The sequence below is a fragment of the Marmota marmota genome, unplaced genomic scaffold (genome assembly GCF_001458135.2).
Source record: "Marmota marmota marmota unplaced genomic scaffold, marMar, whole genome shotgun sequence".
NCBI classification, from domain to species: Eukaryota; Metazoa; Chordata; class Mammalia; order Rodentia; family Sciuridae; genus Marmota; species Marmota marmota.
In genome coordinates this window covers 219,300-237,928 of record NW_025999872.1, presented here as the reverse complement: position 1 = coordinate 237,928, position 18,629 = coordinate 219,300, and the positions used below count along the sequence as shown (strand labels likewise).

Below are 18,629 nucleotides of genomic sequence, written 5' to 3'. Positions count from 1 at the left end.
GGTAGAGATCCCATCTCTGTCTACTGCCTCCAGCCAGCTCTTCCTTCCTTCCAGCCTACCCTATGCACACAAATGAACTGAAAAAGGGAGGGTGAGGGGAACTGGTTTATTAAGCATCATCCTCACTACCATCCTGCCTTCAAATAGTTTTTAGTATCAAAAGAACCTCACATGGGCCACCTAAGTTTCTGAGGTTAGAGTTTTAGCATAGCTCCCTATGCTAGGGAGCAGAGATAGAGCAAAACAACAGTATTCTGGCTTCAATTGCAGACTGCCTTCAGGATGGAAAGTTTCTGAAGCCACATACCCTATCCTTGTGGGGCAAGGGAATGCCAGGACTGCTGGCAATTGCTAGGGGTCACCTTTATCAGGACACAAGCATAGTGTGGTTCCTGCCTTCCCTGGGGTCACCCTGGAATAGTGAGTGCCTCTGGGGATGGCAGAAACCAGACTCGACCACAGTTCTCTTCCCTTGTCCCTAGAATTCACGGTGCAACCCCCCAACCCACACACCAAAATCCAGGCTGTGGCAAAGGGGCTAGAGCAGGGAACTGGGGAGGAAAGGCCAAACATGCTAGGTGAGGAGACAGGGAGACTGAAGAAGGCCCAGGATCCCCATTTTCCTTCTTCACTCTGCCCCCAGGAGCTAGTACTGATCTTAAATTATGAGGGGGCCCTGTGAGGTTTGGAGGGGAATGGCAAAGGGGGCACTGGACAGGCAGGCATACAGCCTGGACCCCCAGACTCCATCCTGCCTGAGGCCTTGGGCAGAGCTGGTGATTGGTGATGGTGACTTGATTCCCATCCTGCTCCCAATTCCCAGCACTGCATGGCACGTTCACTTGCATTTACACTCACCTCAGACACACCCATAAGCACACTCACACTCAATCTATGCATATTCCCCAAACCCACATATACCTAGCTGCCCTCGAACACGCACAAACACTCTATACTACACACTTAGGCCCGAGTGCAGTAGCTTGTGCACATGCATGCTGCCTCTTACACACACGCAGAGCCATGCTCGCTACCCAGTCACCTCTGTACTTGGCCTGCCCATGCTCTCCTATACATTCACACATAAGCTCCCAACCAGAACAGCATCAGATTCTTGTCCTGCCCTCTGGAGTCCTGGCACCAGAACAGCATCAGATTCTTGTCCTGGGCCCTCTGGTGTCCTGGCTCAGAGGGATGTGTGGTGAGGTCTCCTGGGAGCCTGGCTGGGGCAAAAGTCATGGTGAAACCCCTCCCCAGTCCCAATCCCAGCAGGTTAGTCCCTCTGCATCCCTCCTGGAACTTAAGACTGGCCTTAAAACCGGGTAGCCAAAGAGCAGGCCTCTAGCACCACCTAGTGGTGCCCCAAAGCAGGGTGCCAATAATAGAAGGGGACCCCACTGGATCCCTAAGGGCCTTCCTCTCAGTGGAACTCAGAACACAGTTCTATCCCAGTTCAGCTCCAGGAACCAGAGGGGCTGCCCATTCTGTGACCCTAGATGATAGGTGTGAGGCCATCCCTAGGGCAGGCTCCAAGCCCTGTGAGGGCCAGCCAAGGGTGGGCAGCTACATGATTCTGGGCCCACACTCCTCATGTCCAAGTTCAAGAAACTAAAAGGAGAAAACAAATCATCTGAAGGTGGAAGGGGGAAGGAGAAGCCAGTAGGAAAGGACCAGATGACTCCAAGTGTCTTCAGGCCAGCTTGAACTTGGCTTCTGATTCCTTCAGCAGGTACAGGCTGTCATCTTCCAGGAAGCTGCGGGCCAAGGGAGGAGCCCACTAAAGAACCCAGCTCTAAAGCTCCCTGGGCAAGGGGGGTAAGTGCAGGCAAGCGGGAAGGGGTGAGAGGGTACATGGGGTCCCCAGTCTCTTCTAGGACCTGTCAAGGGATTGGGCACAAGGAAGGCAAACACCGGGCAAGGGATGACACCAACCTGAAAAAGAGGATGTGAACAGGAATGGTGCTGATGTGCCAGATGGCATGGGCGTCCAGGACCCAGAAGAAGGGTGGGAAGTCAAGCAGCTCCAGCAGGGACAGCCCCTGCAGCAGCAAGACCACCACCACACACTTGCGCACATGCGGCAGCCTCCGGTGGTTCCGTAGGCACCAGGTCAGCCACCACACCACATTCACCAGACCTGGGTGCCACAGGCAAGACAGGCTCACTCTCTGGGCCCCTCCCTCAGGCCACCCCTCCTGTGCTCTCTGACCCTGGGAACATCCTCAGACACTCCTCCCAGCCTCCCCTCTCTCCCACTTCAAATTCTCCCCCTTCCTCCCTGCAAGTCTCTCTCTAGAACCTTCTCTTCTGAAGAGAGAAGGGCCACCCACCATGCCCACCCCAAAGTTCTGCAGATGGCCCAACCCAACGCCTCAGTTCTGTCTCACCGAAAGCCACGTTAGCCGCCAGGTTGTAGCCATAGTCAAAGTGCACGAGGCTCAAGTAGGAGACATGTGTGGTCAGCAGCAGCAGCAGGAAGGCCCGGAAGGCTCTGGCCACGGCCGGGTACTGCAACCCCACAGTCCTGCCCACCACCCAGAGCTGCTTAGGTGGTGGCAGGTGGCCCGTCACCAGAGCAGCCCTCCCTGAAGTTCTCCTCCCCCAACATCAGTGAGTTCACTAAAGCTACTGCCCTTTCCCCCACCAAAACAGGCCGATGGGGCAGAACTCCACCCACCCCACCCCCGGAGCCTTGGCCAAGTGCTGCAGGTCCCTGTGAGGAGCCAAGGCACCCAGCCCTCTGCAGAACCCCCATCTAGGACAGCAGGGATGTGTGGGAGACCAAAGAAGGCAGCCCTGGGGCAGCATCCCCTTTTTGACCCTGGCCCTGAGTCTGTCCCTGCAGCCACCAATACAGGCATACCTGACGCAGCACAAGTAGACTGAGTGGAGGATGACAGTGGAGGCACAGAAGTAGTCCATTTTCTGAGGACAAGGGGAGCCCATGAGTGTCGCTGGAGACTGAACAGCTTTGTGGCCCAGATGAGCCACTGCGGGTGGAGGAAGGGAGGGGACGGGGCCTGACCTTGCAGTCAGAGGGGTCTCTTCTCCGGCTCCTTCTGCCTATTGCCGTTTCACTGTGGAGGTGACAGACTGACCCTTGTGCTCACAGCCTACAGTGTGCTGCTCAGCAGCGGGCTCTGCCAGGCTGTGGGGCAGGAGAACCTACCATCGATGCCCAGTGCCTGAGTCTGTTAGCTGTGTGCTCTACCCTGACTGCAGCCCCTCACTCACCAGGTGGCCCTGAGCAAATGATTTCACGTCCCAAGGCTCAGCTGCCTCATGGTTAGAGCTAACCATCAGACCTACCTCGCCAGGCTGGGAAGCTCGAGTGTGTTATTAGAATGCCCAGCCGAGGGCAGCTGCACTCCCGAGCCCTGCTCTGCCACGCCCCCCCCACCCCGGGCTCTCGGGGACAGTCTCATGCAGGAGAGGGAAATGGGGGCTCTCACCTCTGTGAGGTCAGTGTCCCTGGTGTGGAAGACTGTAGACCAGAACCAAGCATTGAGGGACACCTGAGGATGGAAGGGCCAATGAACATGTTGCCCCAAGGTTGGGAGACCCCAGGGTCCCTCTCCACCTCATCTTTAGGAAAGGGCTCTGGTGGCCAAGAAATGTGCTTTCCCATGCCCCTGGAGCCCCACCCCCAGCAAACTTGTGTCCCCCATCCAGGCCCAGTCCAGTCCCCTCAGGTCAACTCCCCATAATCCCCAGCCCCTAAGGCCATGGAGGAGGGGTTGGGGGGCTGCAGCCTCCACAAGTTCTAGCCTGGCCTGGGAACCAGTTCTGGCAGAGCCAAGATCCTTGGTTACTCAATCACTAAGACAACAGGCCGCAGGGGCCTCACCTCCTCCCCCAACTGCCAGGTGATGACAGCCCCACCCGGGCCCAGGGGAGCTGGTGACCTCAGCCTCTGGGGGCGGGAATGAGGTGGGTGGGGTGGAAAAGGCTTGAGCCAGCTTGGGGCGTGCCCCAAAAGCAAGCAAGGCAAGGAGATCCAGCAGATCCCACTGGGCCCAGTCCTAGGACCAGGACTCCAGTGGCAGTCTAGCCCAGCTTCCTCCTGGCTGGGCCGGCCTGACTTGCCAGACCAGAGCTGCTCTTAAGACCTGGGCGGAGCAGGGCAGGAATGAAGGGGCTGCAGTGGGCAGGGTCCAGGGGAATATCTGAGGCCTTCTTCCTGGAAATTAAATGCATGGAGAGAGTAAGAATCATCCTGTAAATGAGCCCCAGGTCTTCTGGGAGGTGGTGCTGGCACTTTCTTCGGGGAGGGGTGGGCTGAGGAGCAGTTACAAATAGCAGCAGGGAAGCCAGGGACAGACAGTCCCAGGAAGAAAGAGCAGGGGCCAGGCCTGGCCTGCCCCGGAGCTGGGGAGGGGTGTCCAGGGTGGGCCCGGCCTGCCGGACATGGAAAAGGCTGCGCACTTAGGTGCCAGGACAACTGGCCAGGCAGAGGGCAGGGGGAGCAAGGGAAGAAGCCTCTCTGTAGGGCCTGACAGGCCTGGGGAGCGGAGGCGGGTGGGGGGACCCAGGGTGGAGGCAGGGCAGGGCTCAGTGGCAAAGCCAGTCAGGCACCCTCATGCTGCCAGGCTGCAGAGGCCCAAGATCTCCCCTGGGACCTGTCACCAGCTGGCTTGAGTGGTCTTCAGTGCCTTCCTGCCCTGAGGGAAGGCCATTCTGCCCCTTCCACCAGTCTCGAGGCTCCTCCCCAGGGACAACATGGAGGCACAGTCTGGAGCTAGGAAGTGAGTCTACCTCTGGTGGCTTCTTTGGACACTCCCCCAGAGTCTGTGGGGTGTATGGTAAACGTGGGGAGACGAGCAGGCCCTGGGCTGGACACAGGGCCCAGGCAGTCACGCAGACCAGGCACAGGGACATCCTTAGAAAGGACAGTGTCCCTGGAACCAGTGTGGGGAGGAGGAGGGGAAGACAGCAAGGACTGGCAGCCAGCCAGGCCTCCTTGTCACCCACAACAGGAAGGGGGAGGTGACAAGAGGACTGAGCTAAGTGGCGGTTGGAACACTAAAAGCAGGGGTGGAAGTGCACTGGCCAAGCTTCAGCTCCACACAGGGCAGGGCTTTGGGTCCCTTGTCCACCTGCCTCCCCAGAGTGCCTTCCACTTACAGAGACCCACCTGAAGCTTGGACTCTGCACCCCTGAGATGGCCCTTTTCCCCTGGGAGTGTCCCATATGGGGCTCCTCTTCTGACCCTTCCCTCAGACTTGGGAAGTTGTGTCATTAACAATGCAGCCCCTAGAGCCAGACTGCCAGGGTTCAAATCCTGGCTCTGCATTTCCTGTGTGTCCTTAGGCAAGTTATTTAGCCTTGCTGTGCCTCAGTTGTCTCATCTGTAAAATGGGAATAATATCAGTGTAGATCAGGATTGAGTGAGCACCTGTACAAACACAGCATGCAACATGGTGTCCAGGATGGGGTTTAAAGCCTTAGTTGCTATTTTCTTTATCGGTGGGCCAGCATGGAACTCTCACAGCTCTCCCATAGCCCAAAGGCCACCGAGAAGAAGTCTGCCTCTTAATCTCCCACCAGGCTAAGGTGGTCTAGGCTGAGAAACTGGTCTCCCCTGCTGCTAGCCCACCCCCACAGGTGCAGGCCGGAGACAGAAAAGTACAGAGTCTTTACAATGAGACAGACCCTGAGCTCAAGTACTGCTCCAGCCCCTAAACAACTGTGTTTTCTTTTGTTTTGTTGGATTTTGTTTTTTGGGATAGGGACTCACTATGTTGCCCAGACTGGCCTCGAACTCCTGGGCTCAAGAGATCCTCCTGCCTCAGCTTCCCTAGGAGCTGGGAGGTCAGGTGTGTGCCGCCCTGCCCAGCTTACCTATGTTCTTGGACAAGTAACTGAGCTTCAGCTATTTGTTCACCTAGGAAATGGGGTTAGAAACAACACTTCCTCCACAGGAGGGCTGTGAGGACGATGTCACAAAGGCCTGGCACGGAGCAGCCACTCCAGAAAGGGCCACTACTATCACTGCTGGCCTACGGCGGGGATTCCATAAATGTCCATGTCCTGCATCATGTACAGGCAGACCTCCACCATGCATCCCCATTCTCCTTTCCTCAAGGGTCACAAAGTTCAAGGTCAGACTATGGGGCAGAAGAAGGCCCCTGGATCCCAGACTGTAGATGCCTCAGCTGTGAGAAGAGACCCTTGCTCCCTGCTCCTGAGCCACAATCCCACCAGTATGGACCTAACAGATCCTGTTTCTCTTCAGAGTTTGTAATCAAGACACAAGCAAAGGGGACAGATGGATGTGGAAGGAAGGGACAGTCCCAAGATACAAATATACCACTACTCCCAGGCTTCTCGGCCAGGCCCTAGTGGGATGGGAGGGGCAGACAGTGTAACTGGCCAGGAGGGTGATGGCTGGGCCCAAGGCACTAAGAACTCTGTGCAAACACTGAGAAAAGGAGGCAGCCAGGGGCAGGGAGCCAGTGTGGGTGGGGATGAGGGGGACAGGAAAAGCTGGTGGGGGGAGCAGGAGGCTGTTTCAGTCTGTTGGAAAATAAGAAAATTGAGACAAAAATATCACAGCCGTGAAACTGGTTGGATGCCAAGTGAGCCAGATCTGTCAGGAATTCGACCCCAGTGCTAAGCCCCAGTGCTAGGGGCTGTCATTGACACCGTAGTGGTGGGGACAAGTGAGTCTTTAAATAACTCCGTGTCTCAGAAGTGGAGGAGGTAGAATGTTAAATATGATGCCTACTGCCCCCACCACCGAGGCCACAGTGTCTCGCTCCATGCCTCAGGCAAGACAAGCCTGTCCCAGCTCACTCCTGAGAGATAGAGGCTTTTTCCAAAGAATTCCTTGATTTTCTGTTCCACTGTCTTATCTGATGGTCAGGAAGTCCTTCCTGAAGTCTACCATCATTCTGCTATATCCTCAGCCTATCTTTTCTCATAGTTTCCTCAACAGGGATGATATAATCAGTGCCTACCTCCACAAATCATACTACAGAGACAGACTGGATTCCCTGCCATTCTTCGTTTCACTCTTGTACGTGGGGGCTTTTCCCCACTAGATAAAGGGATGAAAAATTGGTTTACCCTTCTAATTTTGGCAAAGAGCCAGGGCCCCCTGCTCCGTGAAGTCCAAGGGCCACAGTGTACAGAGCTTCGGTGGGCTCCTCAGCTCTGCCTGGCTGCTGCCCAGCCCAAGCCCAAGCCTACAGAGGAATGCAGTGGCTGCCTTATGTTTTTAAAAAATATTTATTTTTTTAGTTGTAGATGGACATAATGCCTTTTATTTATTTATTTATTTTATGTGGTGCTGGGGATCGAACCCAGGGCTTCACACGTGGTAGGCAAGCTCTCTGCCACTGAGCTACAGCCCCAGCCCAGGGCCTGCCTGATACAGCTTTGGCACAAGAGTTTCCTTGTCTCCCAGAGAAAAAGCCTGAGACACCCCTCCTGTAAGACTAACCTGGAGTAGGTGAGGGGCCTTCCCACCTGCAGCCAACAGAAATCAGGGGCCCCACTCACTCCAGAAGACCCAGCCAAGGACAAAGTCCATTGTCACACCCTCTGAATGGCTTGGGATCCCTCCCTCCTACAGAAACACACACAGGCTCAAGATCAAATGTAAAATCCAACTAGATCATCAAAGTGGTACGGGCTCTGAGGATATGTCCCTTGAGGGCCTGGGGGTGGCATGAGAAGGACCCCAAACTCAGAATCCCATATTCTGTAGGGTACCCTCTCCCACCTCAACGTCCCTGGGGTCCTTTTCTAAGTGTCCTTGGTCACAATGGACTGCAGGGTATCCTTGGGAGGGGTGACCCCTTGCTAAGACAGAAGCTGAGCTGCTGATACCACTGAGACAAAAGACCCAAGAAACAAGGAGATCAAGACCAGAGTTGTGACGTGACTAGTGGTTTCTAGCACATTTTAGGCAGGCAAGGGCTGGGACCTTCTGAGGATCCCTTGGACCTGAGGCCCTATCATGCAGGCTTTGAGCACTGCTCAGAGTGTTCAGGCACAGCTGTCCCACGTTCTCCAAGAGAGAAGGAGGCAAAGGGGAGATACAGGCAGTGAGCCCAGACAAGCAGTGTCCCTGAAGAATCCCAAGGGAAAGGGGACAGGTGTAACCTCCTCACTTTCCTACTTTCCTGGCCAAGACCAAATTCCCTTCCCTGTGACAGGCCTACACAGGAAGTGGTGGCTCTATCTCACCCATGCCCAAAACCATGTGTGCCAAGCCCCTGCCTAAAGCAGAAGCTCTACCCCCACCTGGCATTTGGCCCTCTCTGCTCCATTTCATCTCCCTCTGTTCCTCTTCTCACGGCCACACTGCAGCCAAGCTGACCAATCCAAGCTTGCCTCGTAGGTCCCATGTGTCATTCCCGAGCCCTTAGCTAGGAATGCTGGAAATGCCTGCATCCTATCTCCTCTCCCCCAGTGTGTCTGTGTCTAAGCCTTACCAGGCTTGCAATTCCCAATGACACCTCACCCCCTCCCTGGGCTTCCCTGGCACCAACCAGAGGATGGGATCTCTTTGGCTCCTGGGTTCAGCCTGTGTCCTGCCACCAGGGCTGGCTGGATCTGTATTCACACTATGCTCGGCTCCCTGGGGCAGGGGCTTCAGCCCCACAAGTGCAAATTCCTGCCTCTGCCCACATTGACCAGTGCTCAACCAACATTCCTCACAGGACATGCAGGCAGCCAAGGAGAGGTGCTGAGCCCTCAGGCCCTGGAGTCAGACAGTGCTGGAGGCTATTCATTGCCACTGACTTGGTAGCTCTCACTCAGGCACAACTTTCCCACTTCTGAGAGTTACTCAGAGCTCAAGTGTGCACTACAAGGATCACAGGAGGAGATGTGTGTGAAGTGTTTATGGAACAGGGCTTGTGTTCTACGATCCTTAATGATTGTTATTAATATTTGTTGAAAAGGAAGTATTAGGGAGGCCCAGGATCTCCCAGAAGTTTAACAGCCTCCTGTGTGCCCATCTCCCAGGTCTTGGGCTCAGCCTGGACTTTTCAGCATGCCCACACTATCCTCAGGTCCTCGGGCCACCAGACCCAGGGCACCCTAAGTTCTCACCTGTCTGTCGCATCATTCAGGAGAGCACACTACTCTTTCCTTCTTGACCTGTCCTGGGGCTCCCCAAGCCCATAATCTCCAAGTTTTCTGCCTCTCCTCTGGCCACCCCTGTCTCCATTTGCTGGTTCATCCTCCTCTATCCAGCCATGGAGTTTTGGGCTCCTCAGGACTCTGCCCCAGACCCCTTCTCTTCTCATTGTCTCAGTTCCCCTTTGTGGCCTCACCCACACTCAGCAGCTTCAGTCACTAAAGCAGAGGGTCAACCTCAACTCCCTCCCTCTGTTCCTCTTCCCTCAGCCACACTGCAGCCAAGCTGACCAACCCATGTAGGTCCCATGTGTCATTCCCGAGCCTCTAGCTAGGAATGCTGGGAATGCCTGCATCCTATCTCCTCTCCCACCACGTGTCTGTGTCTAAGCTCTGCCAGGCTTATCCACAGCCAAGAAGGTGAGAGTGTGGACTCTGGAGGAGATGCTGGACTCCGCCCTGGCTCATGACCCAGTGCTGGCTCCTTGCCTTCTGCAGCCCTCGCTTCCCTCATCTGTAAACTGGGGATAAGAATACCATCTACACCTTTTAATTCTGTTATGGGATGAACGAGGTTAATATTTACAAAATGGTTAGAATGGTGCCTAGCATGCAGTAAGAGCTATATATGTGTTTGTTAAATACCCCAGGGCTGGGGTTATGGCTCAGTGATAGAGCGCTCACCTCGAACATGCAAGGTCCTGGGCTCCATCCTCAGCACCACATATAAATAAATAAAGTAAAGGTATAGTGTCTAACTATAACTACAAAAAATAAATAAATATAAAAAATAAAATAAAAAGTCTTAGCCGGCCATGGTGATGCACGCCTGTAATCCCAGTGGCTGGGGAGGTGGAGGCAGGAGGATCATTAGTTCAAAGCCAGCCTCAGCAATGTAGCAAGGCGCTAAGCAACTCAGTGAAACCCTGTCTCTAATAAAATACAAAACAGACTGGGGATGTGGCTCAGTGGTCGAGTGCCTCTGAGTTCAATCCCTGGTACCCCCCCACAAAAAAGTTTTAATGTCACCTCCAAAACATAGCTAAAATATACTTCTCCTTAATGCCTAAGAACACCCCTCTAGTCCAGTGGCCGGGCATGTGCTAATGCTCCCCCTGGCCCCCAGCATCCACCTCACCCTCCAATCTGTCCTCCACACAGTAGACAAAACAAGGTTTCCAAAGTACAAAGCTATTCTGAGATCATTTCTCTCCCCACCCTCACTCAAAATCCCTTAGCAAACCAAGCATGGTGGAGCACATCTGCAATCCCAGAGGCTTCGGAGGCCGAGGCAGGAGGATCACAAGTGTGAGCCCAGCTTCAGCAATTTGTGGAGATGTTGGCCCAAAATAAAAAGGGCTGGGGATATATCCCCAGTGGTAAACTCTTTAGTTCAATCTCCAACACAAAAAATGAGAATGAATGAATGAATGAATGAAAGAAAATCCCTTGGTGCTTCCTGACACTTTGAGAGCTGAGATCTAAAGTGTTAGGCTCTCCAGGGGCTGGCTCGGCCACTGCCCACCTGCATACTTGTCTTATACCAGATGCCTCCTGACTGCCTGAACATTAGGTCTTCTGGTCTTTCAGGCCCTGTAGTGATCCCCATTCTCTCCTGTCTATGCACATTCTGTCTTCTGTTCAAATTTTTTAAAAATATTTTTTTGTGGGCTGGGGATGTGGCTCAAGCAGTAGCGTGCTCGCCTGGCATGCGTGTGGCCCGGGTTCGATCCTCAGCACCACATACAAACAAAGATGCTGTGTCCACCAAAAACTAAAAAATAAATATTAAAAAATAATTCTCTCTTTCTCTCTCTTTAAAAAAAAATATTTTTTTTGCCTGGAGCAGTGCCACACACCTGTATTTCCAATTGGCTGGGGAAACTGAGACAGGAGGATCACTAGTTCAAAGCCAGCCTCAGTAAGAGCAAAGGCACTAAGGAACTCAGTGAGACCCTGTCTCTAAATAAAATATAAAATAGGGCTGGGGATGTGGCTCCATAGTTGGGTGCCCCTGAGTTCAATCCCTGGTACCCCCCCACAAAAAAGTTTTAATGTCACCTCCAAAACATAGCTAAAATATACTTCTCCTTAATGCCTAAGAACACCCCTCTAGTCCAGTGGCCGGGCATGTGCTAATGCTCCCCCTGGCCCCCAGCATCNAAAAAAAAAAAAAAAAAAAAAAAAAAACAACTTTTTTGTAGTTGTTGATGGTCCTTTATTTTATTTACTTATTTTTATGTGGTGCTGAGGATTGAACCCAGTGCCTCACACATGCTAGGCAAGTGCTCTCCCACTGAGCTACACCCCCAGCCCTCTTCTGCTCAAATTTACCTAGTAACTTTCACTCATCATTCCCATCTTTCCTCCCATCCCCTTCCTCAGGGAAGCCTCCTGACTGCTCTGTGATGGTCCTGCCCCTTTCACATACCCTACAGCTCTTTTTCTTGGGGGTGGCAGTACCGGGAATTGAACTCAGGAGCACTCAACCACTGAGCCATATCCCCAGGCCTATTTTGTATTTTATTCAGAGACAGGGTCTCACTGAGTTGCTTAGTGCCTTGATAAATTGCTGAGGCTGGCTTTGAACTCGCGAAACTCCTGCCTCAGCCTCCCAAGCTGCTGGGATTACAGGTATATGTCACTGTACTCAGCTTACTTTTAGTTTTGAGACAAGGTCTTGCTAAATTGCCCAGTTGGCCTTGAACTTTTGATGCTCCTGCCTCAGCCTCCCTGGTAGCTGGGTTTTTAGTCATGTACCACTGTGCCCAGCTTCCACTGCACCTTTTCATTACTGTACTTTTAAATTCAATTGTATGATTGTGTGATTAGTACCACAGGGCAGGAACCTATCTTTTTATTTTTTTTTTTTGAGAATTTCAATATTTATTTTTCAGTTTTCGGCGGACACAACATCTTTGTTTGTATGTGGTGCTGAGGATCGAACCCGGGCCGCACGCATGCCAGGCGAGCGCGCTACCGCTTGAGCCACATCCCCAGCCCCTATCTTTTTAAATATACTTTTGGATCCTCAGCACCCAACAAAGTGCCTGGCACATATATAGTACATGCTAAATATGTGAATGAGTGGTGGCTTTGATGGCATGAAGGTGAGTGGGAACTTTTTCCTTAAGGTCTAGCAGGGAAGCTCTGATCTAGAGACAATCTCTGCAATATCTTACTTTTGACCCCACCCCAAGGTTGTCACAGTTCACATCTGTGCTTTAGTCCATTTTTTTCACACAGTTCCAGGCCCTGGATACTGGTTCTTCAAAGAGTAGTCTCACCGTGAGGCTGAGAGCCCTTCTGTATTTGGATGGTACACACCCTGGGATATACTAAGACCAGGGTGAGCTCCAGAAAGAGTGCTATAGTTGCTACTACCTACAGGCCTGGGCTGGAACTGGGATCACTCCAAGTTCTCCAGAGTGGACCTCTGCAAAGCCTATGGTCCCAGCCTCTCCCTGCTGCCTGTCTCTCTTCTGTGCTCATAAACTGCCCTACTGGGTCTTTTAGTGGCTTCTTCTGAGGACAAGAAAAATGTTTCTTTCTTCCTTCCTTTCCAAATAGCCTTCTAGACTGTTCTAAAAAGGTAAAGCTTGACTCAGCACCTTCCCGTCTTTCTCACCAGGGCTGACCCCCCCATAGCTGCAACTTCAGCCCTGGAAACAGAGGAGAAGCTGGCTGGGCGGAAGCCCTGTCAGGTGTCAGTGGGAATCTCAGAGTTCCTCCTTCCTAGATAAAGTGTACAGCGGGAATCCCACCAGGTTACCTACCCAGGCGAAGGCCACACAGGTGTGGTACATAGGAGAGGAGGCTGGCACGGAAGTGCGGTAGCGGCAGAGCATCATCAGACTGGCCAAGCCATTGAGGAAAGAGGCCAGGGCAGAAGCTGGCTCTTGGAAGAACAGGAACCGGGAGAAAGGCCACTGAAAAAGGAGCAGATGGAGGGGACCTGAGGGACAAGCAACCCAATCTTTTTTATTTGGGGGAGGGCTCTGGGGATGGAATCCAGGACCTCATGCATTCTAGACATGTGCTCTACTACTGGTCTACATCCCCAGTCTTTTTCTTTTTCCTTTTTGGTACTCTGGATTGAACCCATGGGCACTTTACCACAGAGCACAACCTCAGTGGTACTTTGGAGACAGGTTCTCACTAAGTTGCTGAGGCTAGCCTTGTATGTGCAATTCTCCTGATTCAGCCTCCTGAGTCACTGGGATTATAGGTAAGTGCTACTGTACCTAGTTTCAATCAATCTTTTCTTGACACGCTGCATCTATAGGTATTAGTTCTGAATTTTAGTCAAAGCCTCTGATTCTCTCCAGGTCAATTCTTCTCTCCAGTCCCTGGTTAAGGATAGGATCCCCTATCCTGGACAACATGCACAACTCTGTCAGCCCCATCTCTGGGGATACCAGTGGGATGACTTATGGCGTAGCAGAAACAGTACAGACCTGCTATCCAGAAACAGGTCCCAATCCCTCCTCTGCTACTGACCCAGTGCTCTGAGTATCACCTTACTCTGTGGCAAATTGGGGAGAATAATTTCTGTTAACCTCAACAAGTTAGAATGAGATAATACTGGATTAAAAGGCACCAGAAAAAAATTGCCTCACTGGGCAATCTGAGGGACATTACTATTGATCCAGATATGTATTGGAGAAACATGTCATAGTGGGGCAAGGAATTTGTCCCTGAAGCAAGATGGGCACCTCAAGAAGTTGGAGGCTCCAAAGCTTTTCAGATCTTGTTACTCAATATTCAGAAGCAAAACACATTGGTCCCATCAGATGCTATGAAAACCAACAGATTCTGAGAAGAACAGGTACCTGCCTTAAATACGTATCTGTCACCCATACCTCAAATAGCTTAGACAGTGTTGGCCAACTTCAAGGCATCTTACTCCCACCATATAATTGCCATATCCTTCCGTGACCCTCCAACTCACCTTGCCATGGAACTGAGGCACTCTGTGACCATCCTGGAGGTACATGTCAACAGTGACCCACATACATTCATACTTACAGTCGTCATGACAAGTCCAACCTGAAACAGACAAATGTGGTTTGTGTACTCTCCAGCCCAGGGAGGTGTAGAGGGGGTGTGAATGGAGTCCAAGCACAAATGCAGGCCAAGAGAGCCTGCAGGTTGGAGAGAATCAGAAGAAATTCCAAAATTCTAGCTTCCCACTTGGAGAGAAGAGAGATAGTGGACACAAGGGCCAGGGATGTGTATATATGTAACTGTAATCTAGGGTTGGGTATGCAGTGAGCAAATAGAGATATTTCATCTCCTTTTGTCCAAGATGGAGATCTTGGCATCTGATGGCCTTATCTATGGAGAATTGGGTTTATGTCTGACCTACCTCAACAAGGGATTTACTTTTATTTACCAGGGAGGAGTCCTTGCTGTCTTGTCCCTGCTATGAAAATAAACTCAAATCCTTCATCCTGACCTGAGGTCCTAAACCACCTTTCCATCTTTACTGCCACTACTCCTTTTCATGCTCCTTGCTTCCTGGGTAATCCAAGCTGCTGGGAGTGCCCAGGTCTTCCCAGGACACTCACTTTCTCTATTCCCTCTGTCTAGAATAGAAAGGGGTAGAAAAGAAGACAGGCTTGTGGTCAAATAAGTCAGAACTGGAAACTATTTACCACCCATATGACCTCAGGCTGGGTATTTAACTACCACATCTAGGATTAGAGAAACTACTTCAAAGAGTGGTGGTGAAAGTTAACTGACCTATTGTGACATCTATCACATGGTAGGTGCTCAGTTTGTTGGTTCCTTGCCCAATACAGTCATGGGTGTAAATTTAATGTAAACATCTGGAAGACCCTCTTCCACAAAATATTCCCAGATGATCCCTTCCCTACCCCCTCAGAGCCAGAATTCCTTCCTTCCTCTCCCAAATACATCTAATGCTTAATTTAAAGGTCCTTTAGGACTCAAATCATTCTGTTTGGGAAGGCTAAGGACTGAAAGCTCCAAAGATTAATAAGACTTTGGTCTGATTACTGTGTCATTCCAGGGCCTTGTATGCAGTTAGTACTTAATAAATAACGGGTCTGACTTAGTAAACATAAAGTAAAAGCTTGTGGGAAAGTCAGACAGCTGATGAGACCCCCATAACCCTGAAGCCAACCACACTTACAAGAGACCGGGAGGGGAAACTAAGGGTCAAAGATCGCAGAACAACTAGGGTGTAATGGGCGGGGCCACAGTCGAGTGGGCGTGGCTTATGGTGGGTGGGGCTTACCTGCCAGACTCATGTAGATTGGCTGGCGGGAGCGGAAGTGCCTCAGTGCTCCCCCCGAGCAGTTCCGCTCCTCGCACCGAAGCACGCAGTCGCGGTACACCGGCTCGCGGTCGCCCTGAGAGCCGCTTGCTAGCGCGGCTGCTCCGGCTAGTAGTACCAGCCGCGCCGCGCGGCCGGCCATACTGTAACTCTGGCTGGCCTCCGAGGGAGGAACTTAAGAGCCTGTAACGCCTTCACTTCCGGAGTAACCGGAAGTACCTGTCATCTCCGTTATACTCTACGCTGATGTCCGCCTACTTTAAATGAAGGTTCCCGGATTTTTGTGGGCGCCTGCCCCGCCCCTCGTCCCATAGCTATCTGCATATATTGAATCGAGAGTTAAGGGAAAGGGGACTCCTGGTGGGTTCAGGAGTGATTTTTTTTCTCCTCTAGGGGCTCTTTTTGTTTGGAATAGGGCTAATTCTGTCACCGGCTCTGTTGGATTTCAGTTCCCAAATGTACCTGGCACTGTTTACTTACTTCTCTCCATCTCTTCTGGCACCACCTTGGTTAAAGACGTTATCATTTGCCCTTGAGACAGCTGCAGTAGCCCCTCAAAGCGTTTCCTTGTCTACTTTTGCATCCTCCAATCCGAGATCCATTTCTAAAACTCAAATTTGATCACGTCATTTTCTTTTCTTAGAGTTCTTTACTAGTTTCCCATGATTGCCTTCAGGATAATAAAATACAAACTTCACAAGCCTTGCATAATCTGGCTCCTGCCCTCTAGTCTTCACTTTTTTGCTTCAGATCCTCTTCAAAGGGCCATGTTTCTCAAGTCTGTCTTTGTTTTATTTGTATCACTCTCTCACTCTTGATTACCCTTCCATTGTTAATTCAAACACCAACTCCTAGGGTGATTGTTAACACCTGGAGGGTGATACAATGGTCTGTTTTACCCACAAGGGAGGAATAGGGTATCTCTCCTGATTTTTTGTTGTTGTTTGTTGTTGTTGTTGTTTGTTTTGGGAATTGGGAATTGAACTGGGGGGGGGGGCTCTCGACCACTGAACCACATCCGCAGTCCTGTTTTGTATTTGGAGACAGGGTCCCACTGAATTGCTTAGCGCCTCACTTTTGCCGAGGCTGGCTTTGAACTCACGATGCTCCTGCTTCAGCCTCTCCAGCCGCTGGGATTTCAGGTGTGTGCCACCTGCCCATCTGCCTCTCCTATTTTGCTTACTACTCTACCTCCAGCACTAGCATAAAACTAGACTTAAGGAGCTAAGTGCACTTTCTTCTTTTAATGAATGAACAACATAACACTGGTTACTTAAATCTGGAGCTGCTAAATCACCAGCATGCTTACATACTGAGATAGAAAAACTGTAATATTTGAGGAAAAAATTAAGGGAGTCCATTGGAAATAGGATGCTTGCTTTGGTAACTCCTCATACCTCCCACAACGACCACCAGCACCCACTCACTCAAGCAAATCTCATTGAAGCATTGAAGTCAGGTAGCTAATGACTGCCTTTTCTCCTCCCCCACTCTTTGACTCCTTGTCAGATTGTTCCTTTGTATCCTGGAGAGGGAGTTAGGATTGGGGAGGTAGTGGAATAAGCAAGAAGTTAACATCTGCCTCCATTCATTCAGTCACCTAGCAAACATATCCTGAGTCCTTAGCTCTAGCACTATGCCACTAAGTAAAGCCAGGACACACAATTCACGTTTTATTTTCTGTGGATGGCACTTTTTCAAGTTAATATGACTTGAATAATGTGTCCTGGAGCTAAGCACCTAGTTGATACTAACTGAGAAGCTGAAATGAATAAAACAATTGTTCAGCCCTTCGTTAGCTGATTGGAAACAATCAAGTGCCAATACTTCTTTGCATTTGACCTATTAACCCTTTCATAACAATTTTTTTCATTTTGTCCTTACAGTGTTGGGATGAATATTTTTATGAAGATCCTCATTTAAAGATGAGGACATTTGGGATCAAAGAGGATGAAGTCTTGTCAAATAAGTATTCTTCCTTTGAGAAAACTTGTATGTACAGACATGACTCTTTCAAAACTTTTAAGTTTCAACTTTTTTTTTTTTTTTCAAACGCAGGACCTTGCACATTCTAAGCAGGTTCTCTACAACTGAGCTACATCCCAGCTCTTCAGGTTCCAAATTTGAAAGTCTCATCCTATATTATATCAAATATATTGAAATGTGGCAGTATCCCATATTAAATAAAAATTATAGTTGAGTTACTGTTAATAACTTAAATACTGCTACATTTATATACATTTGATAAATATTAATTTTCGTAGCATATTTTGAGCTAACAGTGAAAATTTGTTCAGGATCCAAGTGCTTCATAGACCCCTGAGTACGTGCCTATGTGCTTGACAGAGAACACAATCCTCTTAAAGACATCTGTACTGTTGTCCTGTTGGGAGATAGGGTTGTTAAACAAAATTGTGGGAGGTCATTGTTTGGACTGAGCCCCTGCACTGGGGCTCGCAGAAGAGATCAAAATGGAGTTATTTGTGCTAAATACCACATAATCATTAGAGAAGTAGCTAGATCGCAAAACAGATCAGCTGTTCTGGAGAACAGAAGATTTCTAAGTGAGTGTAATAAGGAATTCCCCGCTGCTTTAATCCTTACAAAAGAAGTAACCTGGTATGAACTGGGACTATAGCTCAGTGTAAAATACTTGCCTAGCTCACTTGAAGCCCTAGCTGGATTCAATTTCCAACACACAATCAAAAAAGTCATCTGATGCCAGGGATGGTGGCACATACCTGTAATCCTAGCAGCTCAGGAGGCTGAGGCAGGAGAATTGAAAGTTCAAAGCCAGCCTCAGCAACAGCAAGGCACAGAGCAACTCAGTGAGACCCTGTCTCTAAATAAAATACAAAATGGGGCTGGGGATATGGCTCAATGGTCGAGTGCTCCTGAGTTCAATCCCCAATACCAAAACAAACAAACAAAAAAACCAATTAACTTTTCCCCTATTGTTCTGTTCCCTTGTTCCTGCCTTAAAAACCCACTCTCCCGGGTTGGGGATGTGGCTCAAGCGGTAGCGCACTCGCCTGGCATGCATGCGGCCTGGGTTCGATCCTCAGCACCACATACAAGCAAAGATGTTGTGTCCACCGATAACTAAAAAATAAATATTAAAATTCTCTTTCCAAAAAAAAAAAAAAAAAACCCACTCTCCCGCTATTGCCCATTGGAAGCCTTCATTCTGTGTTGTAGAATGGAGGCTGCTCCAATCATGAACCATGAATGAAAATCA

The 18,629-nt window shown here is 50.5% G+C and overlaps 1 protein-coding gene across 1 annotated transcript; it reads right to left on the bottom strand.

The window, feature by feature from the left end:
* Positions 1-92: 92 nt before the first annotated feature.
* Pgap3 (post-GPI attachment to proteins phospholipase 3) lies at positions 93-15,584 on the bottom strand. The gene is made up of 8 exons (XM_015506647.2): positions 15,353-15,584; positions 14,042-14,139; positions 12,867-13,019; positions 3,453-3,515; positions 2,864-2,925; positions 2,388-2,524; positions 1,933-2,137; positions 93-1,754 (listed from the first exon to the last, which is right to left on the bottom strand). The coding sequence occupies exons 1-8, from the start codon at positions 15,531-15,533 to the stop codon at positions 1,691-1,693; spliced, it is 963 nt and encodes a 320-aa protein (XP_015362133.1). The 5' UTR covers positions 15,534-15,584; the 3' UTR covers positions 93-1,690.
* Between the last annotated feature and the right edge of the window lie 3,045 nt (positions 15,585-18,629).

Coding starts and splice junctions, on each gene's coding strand:
- Pgap3 (XM_015506647.2), bottom strand. CDS start 15,533: ATGGCCGGCCGCGCGGCGCGGCTGGTACTACTAGCCGGAGCAGCCGCG. Junction 3,516..12,866: donor CCTGTGTGGCCTTCGCCTGG/GTAGGTAACCTG, acceptor TTCCATCCTCAG/GTGTCCCTCAATGCTTGGTT. Junction 2,926..3,452: donor GGGACACTGACCTCACAGAG/GTGAGAGCCCCC, acceptor CCTTGTCCTCAG/AAAATGGACTACTTCTGTGC.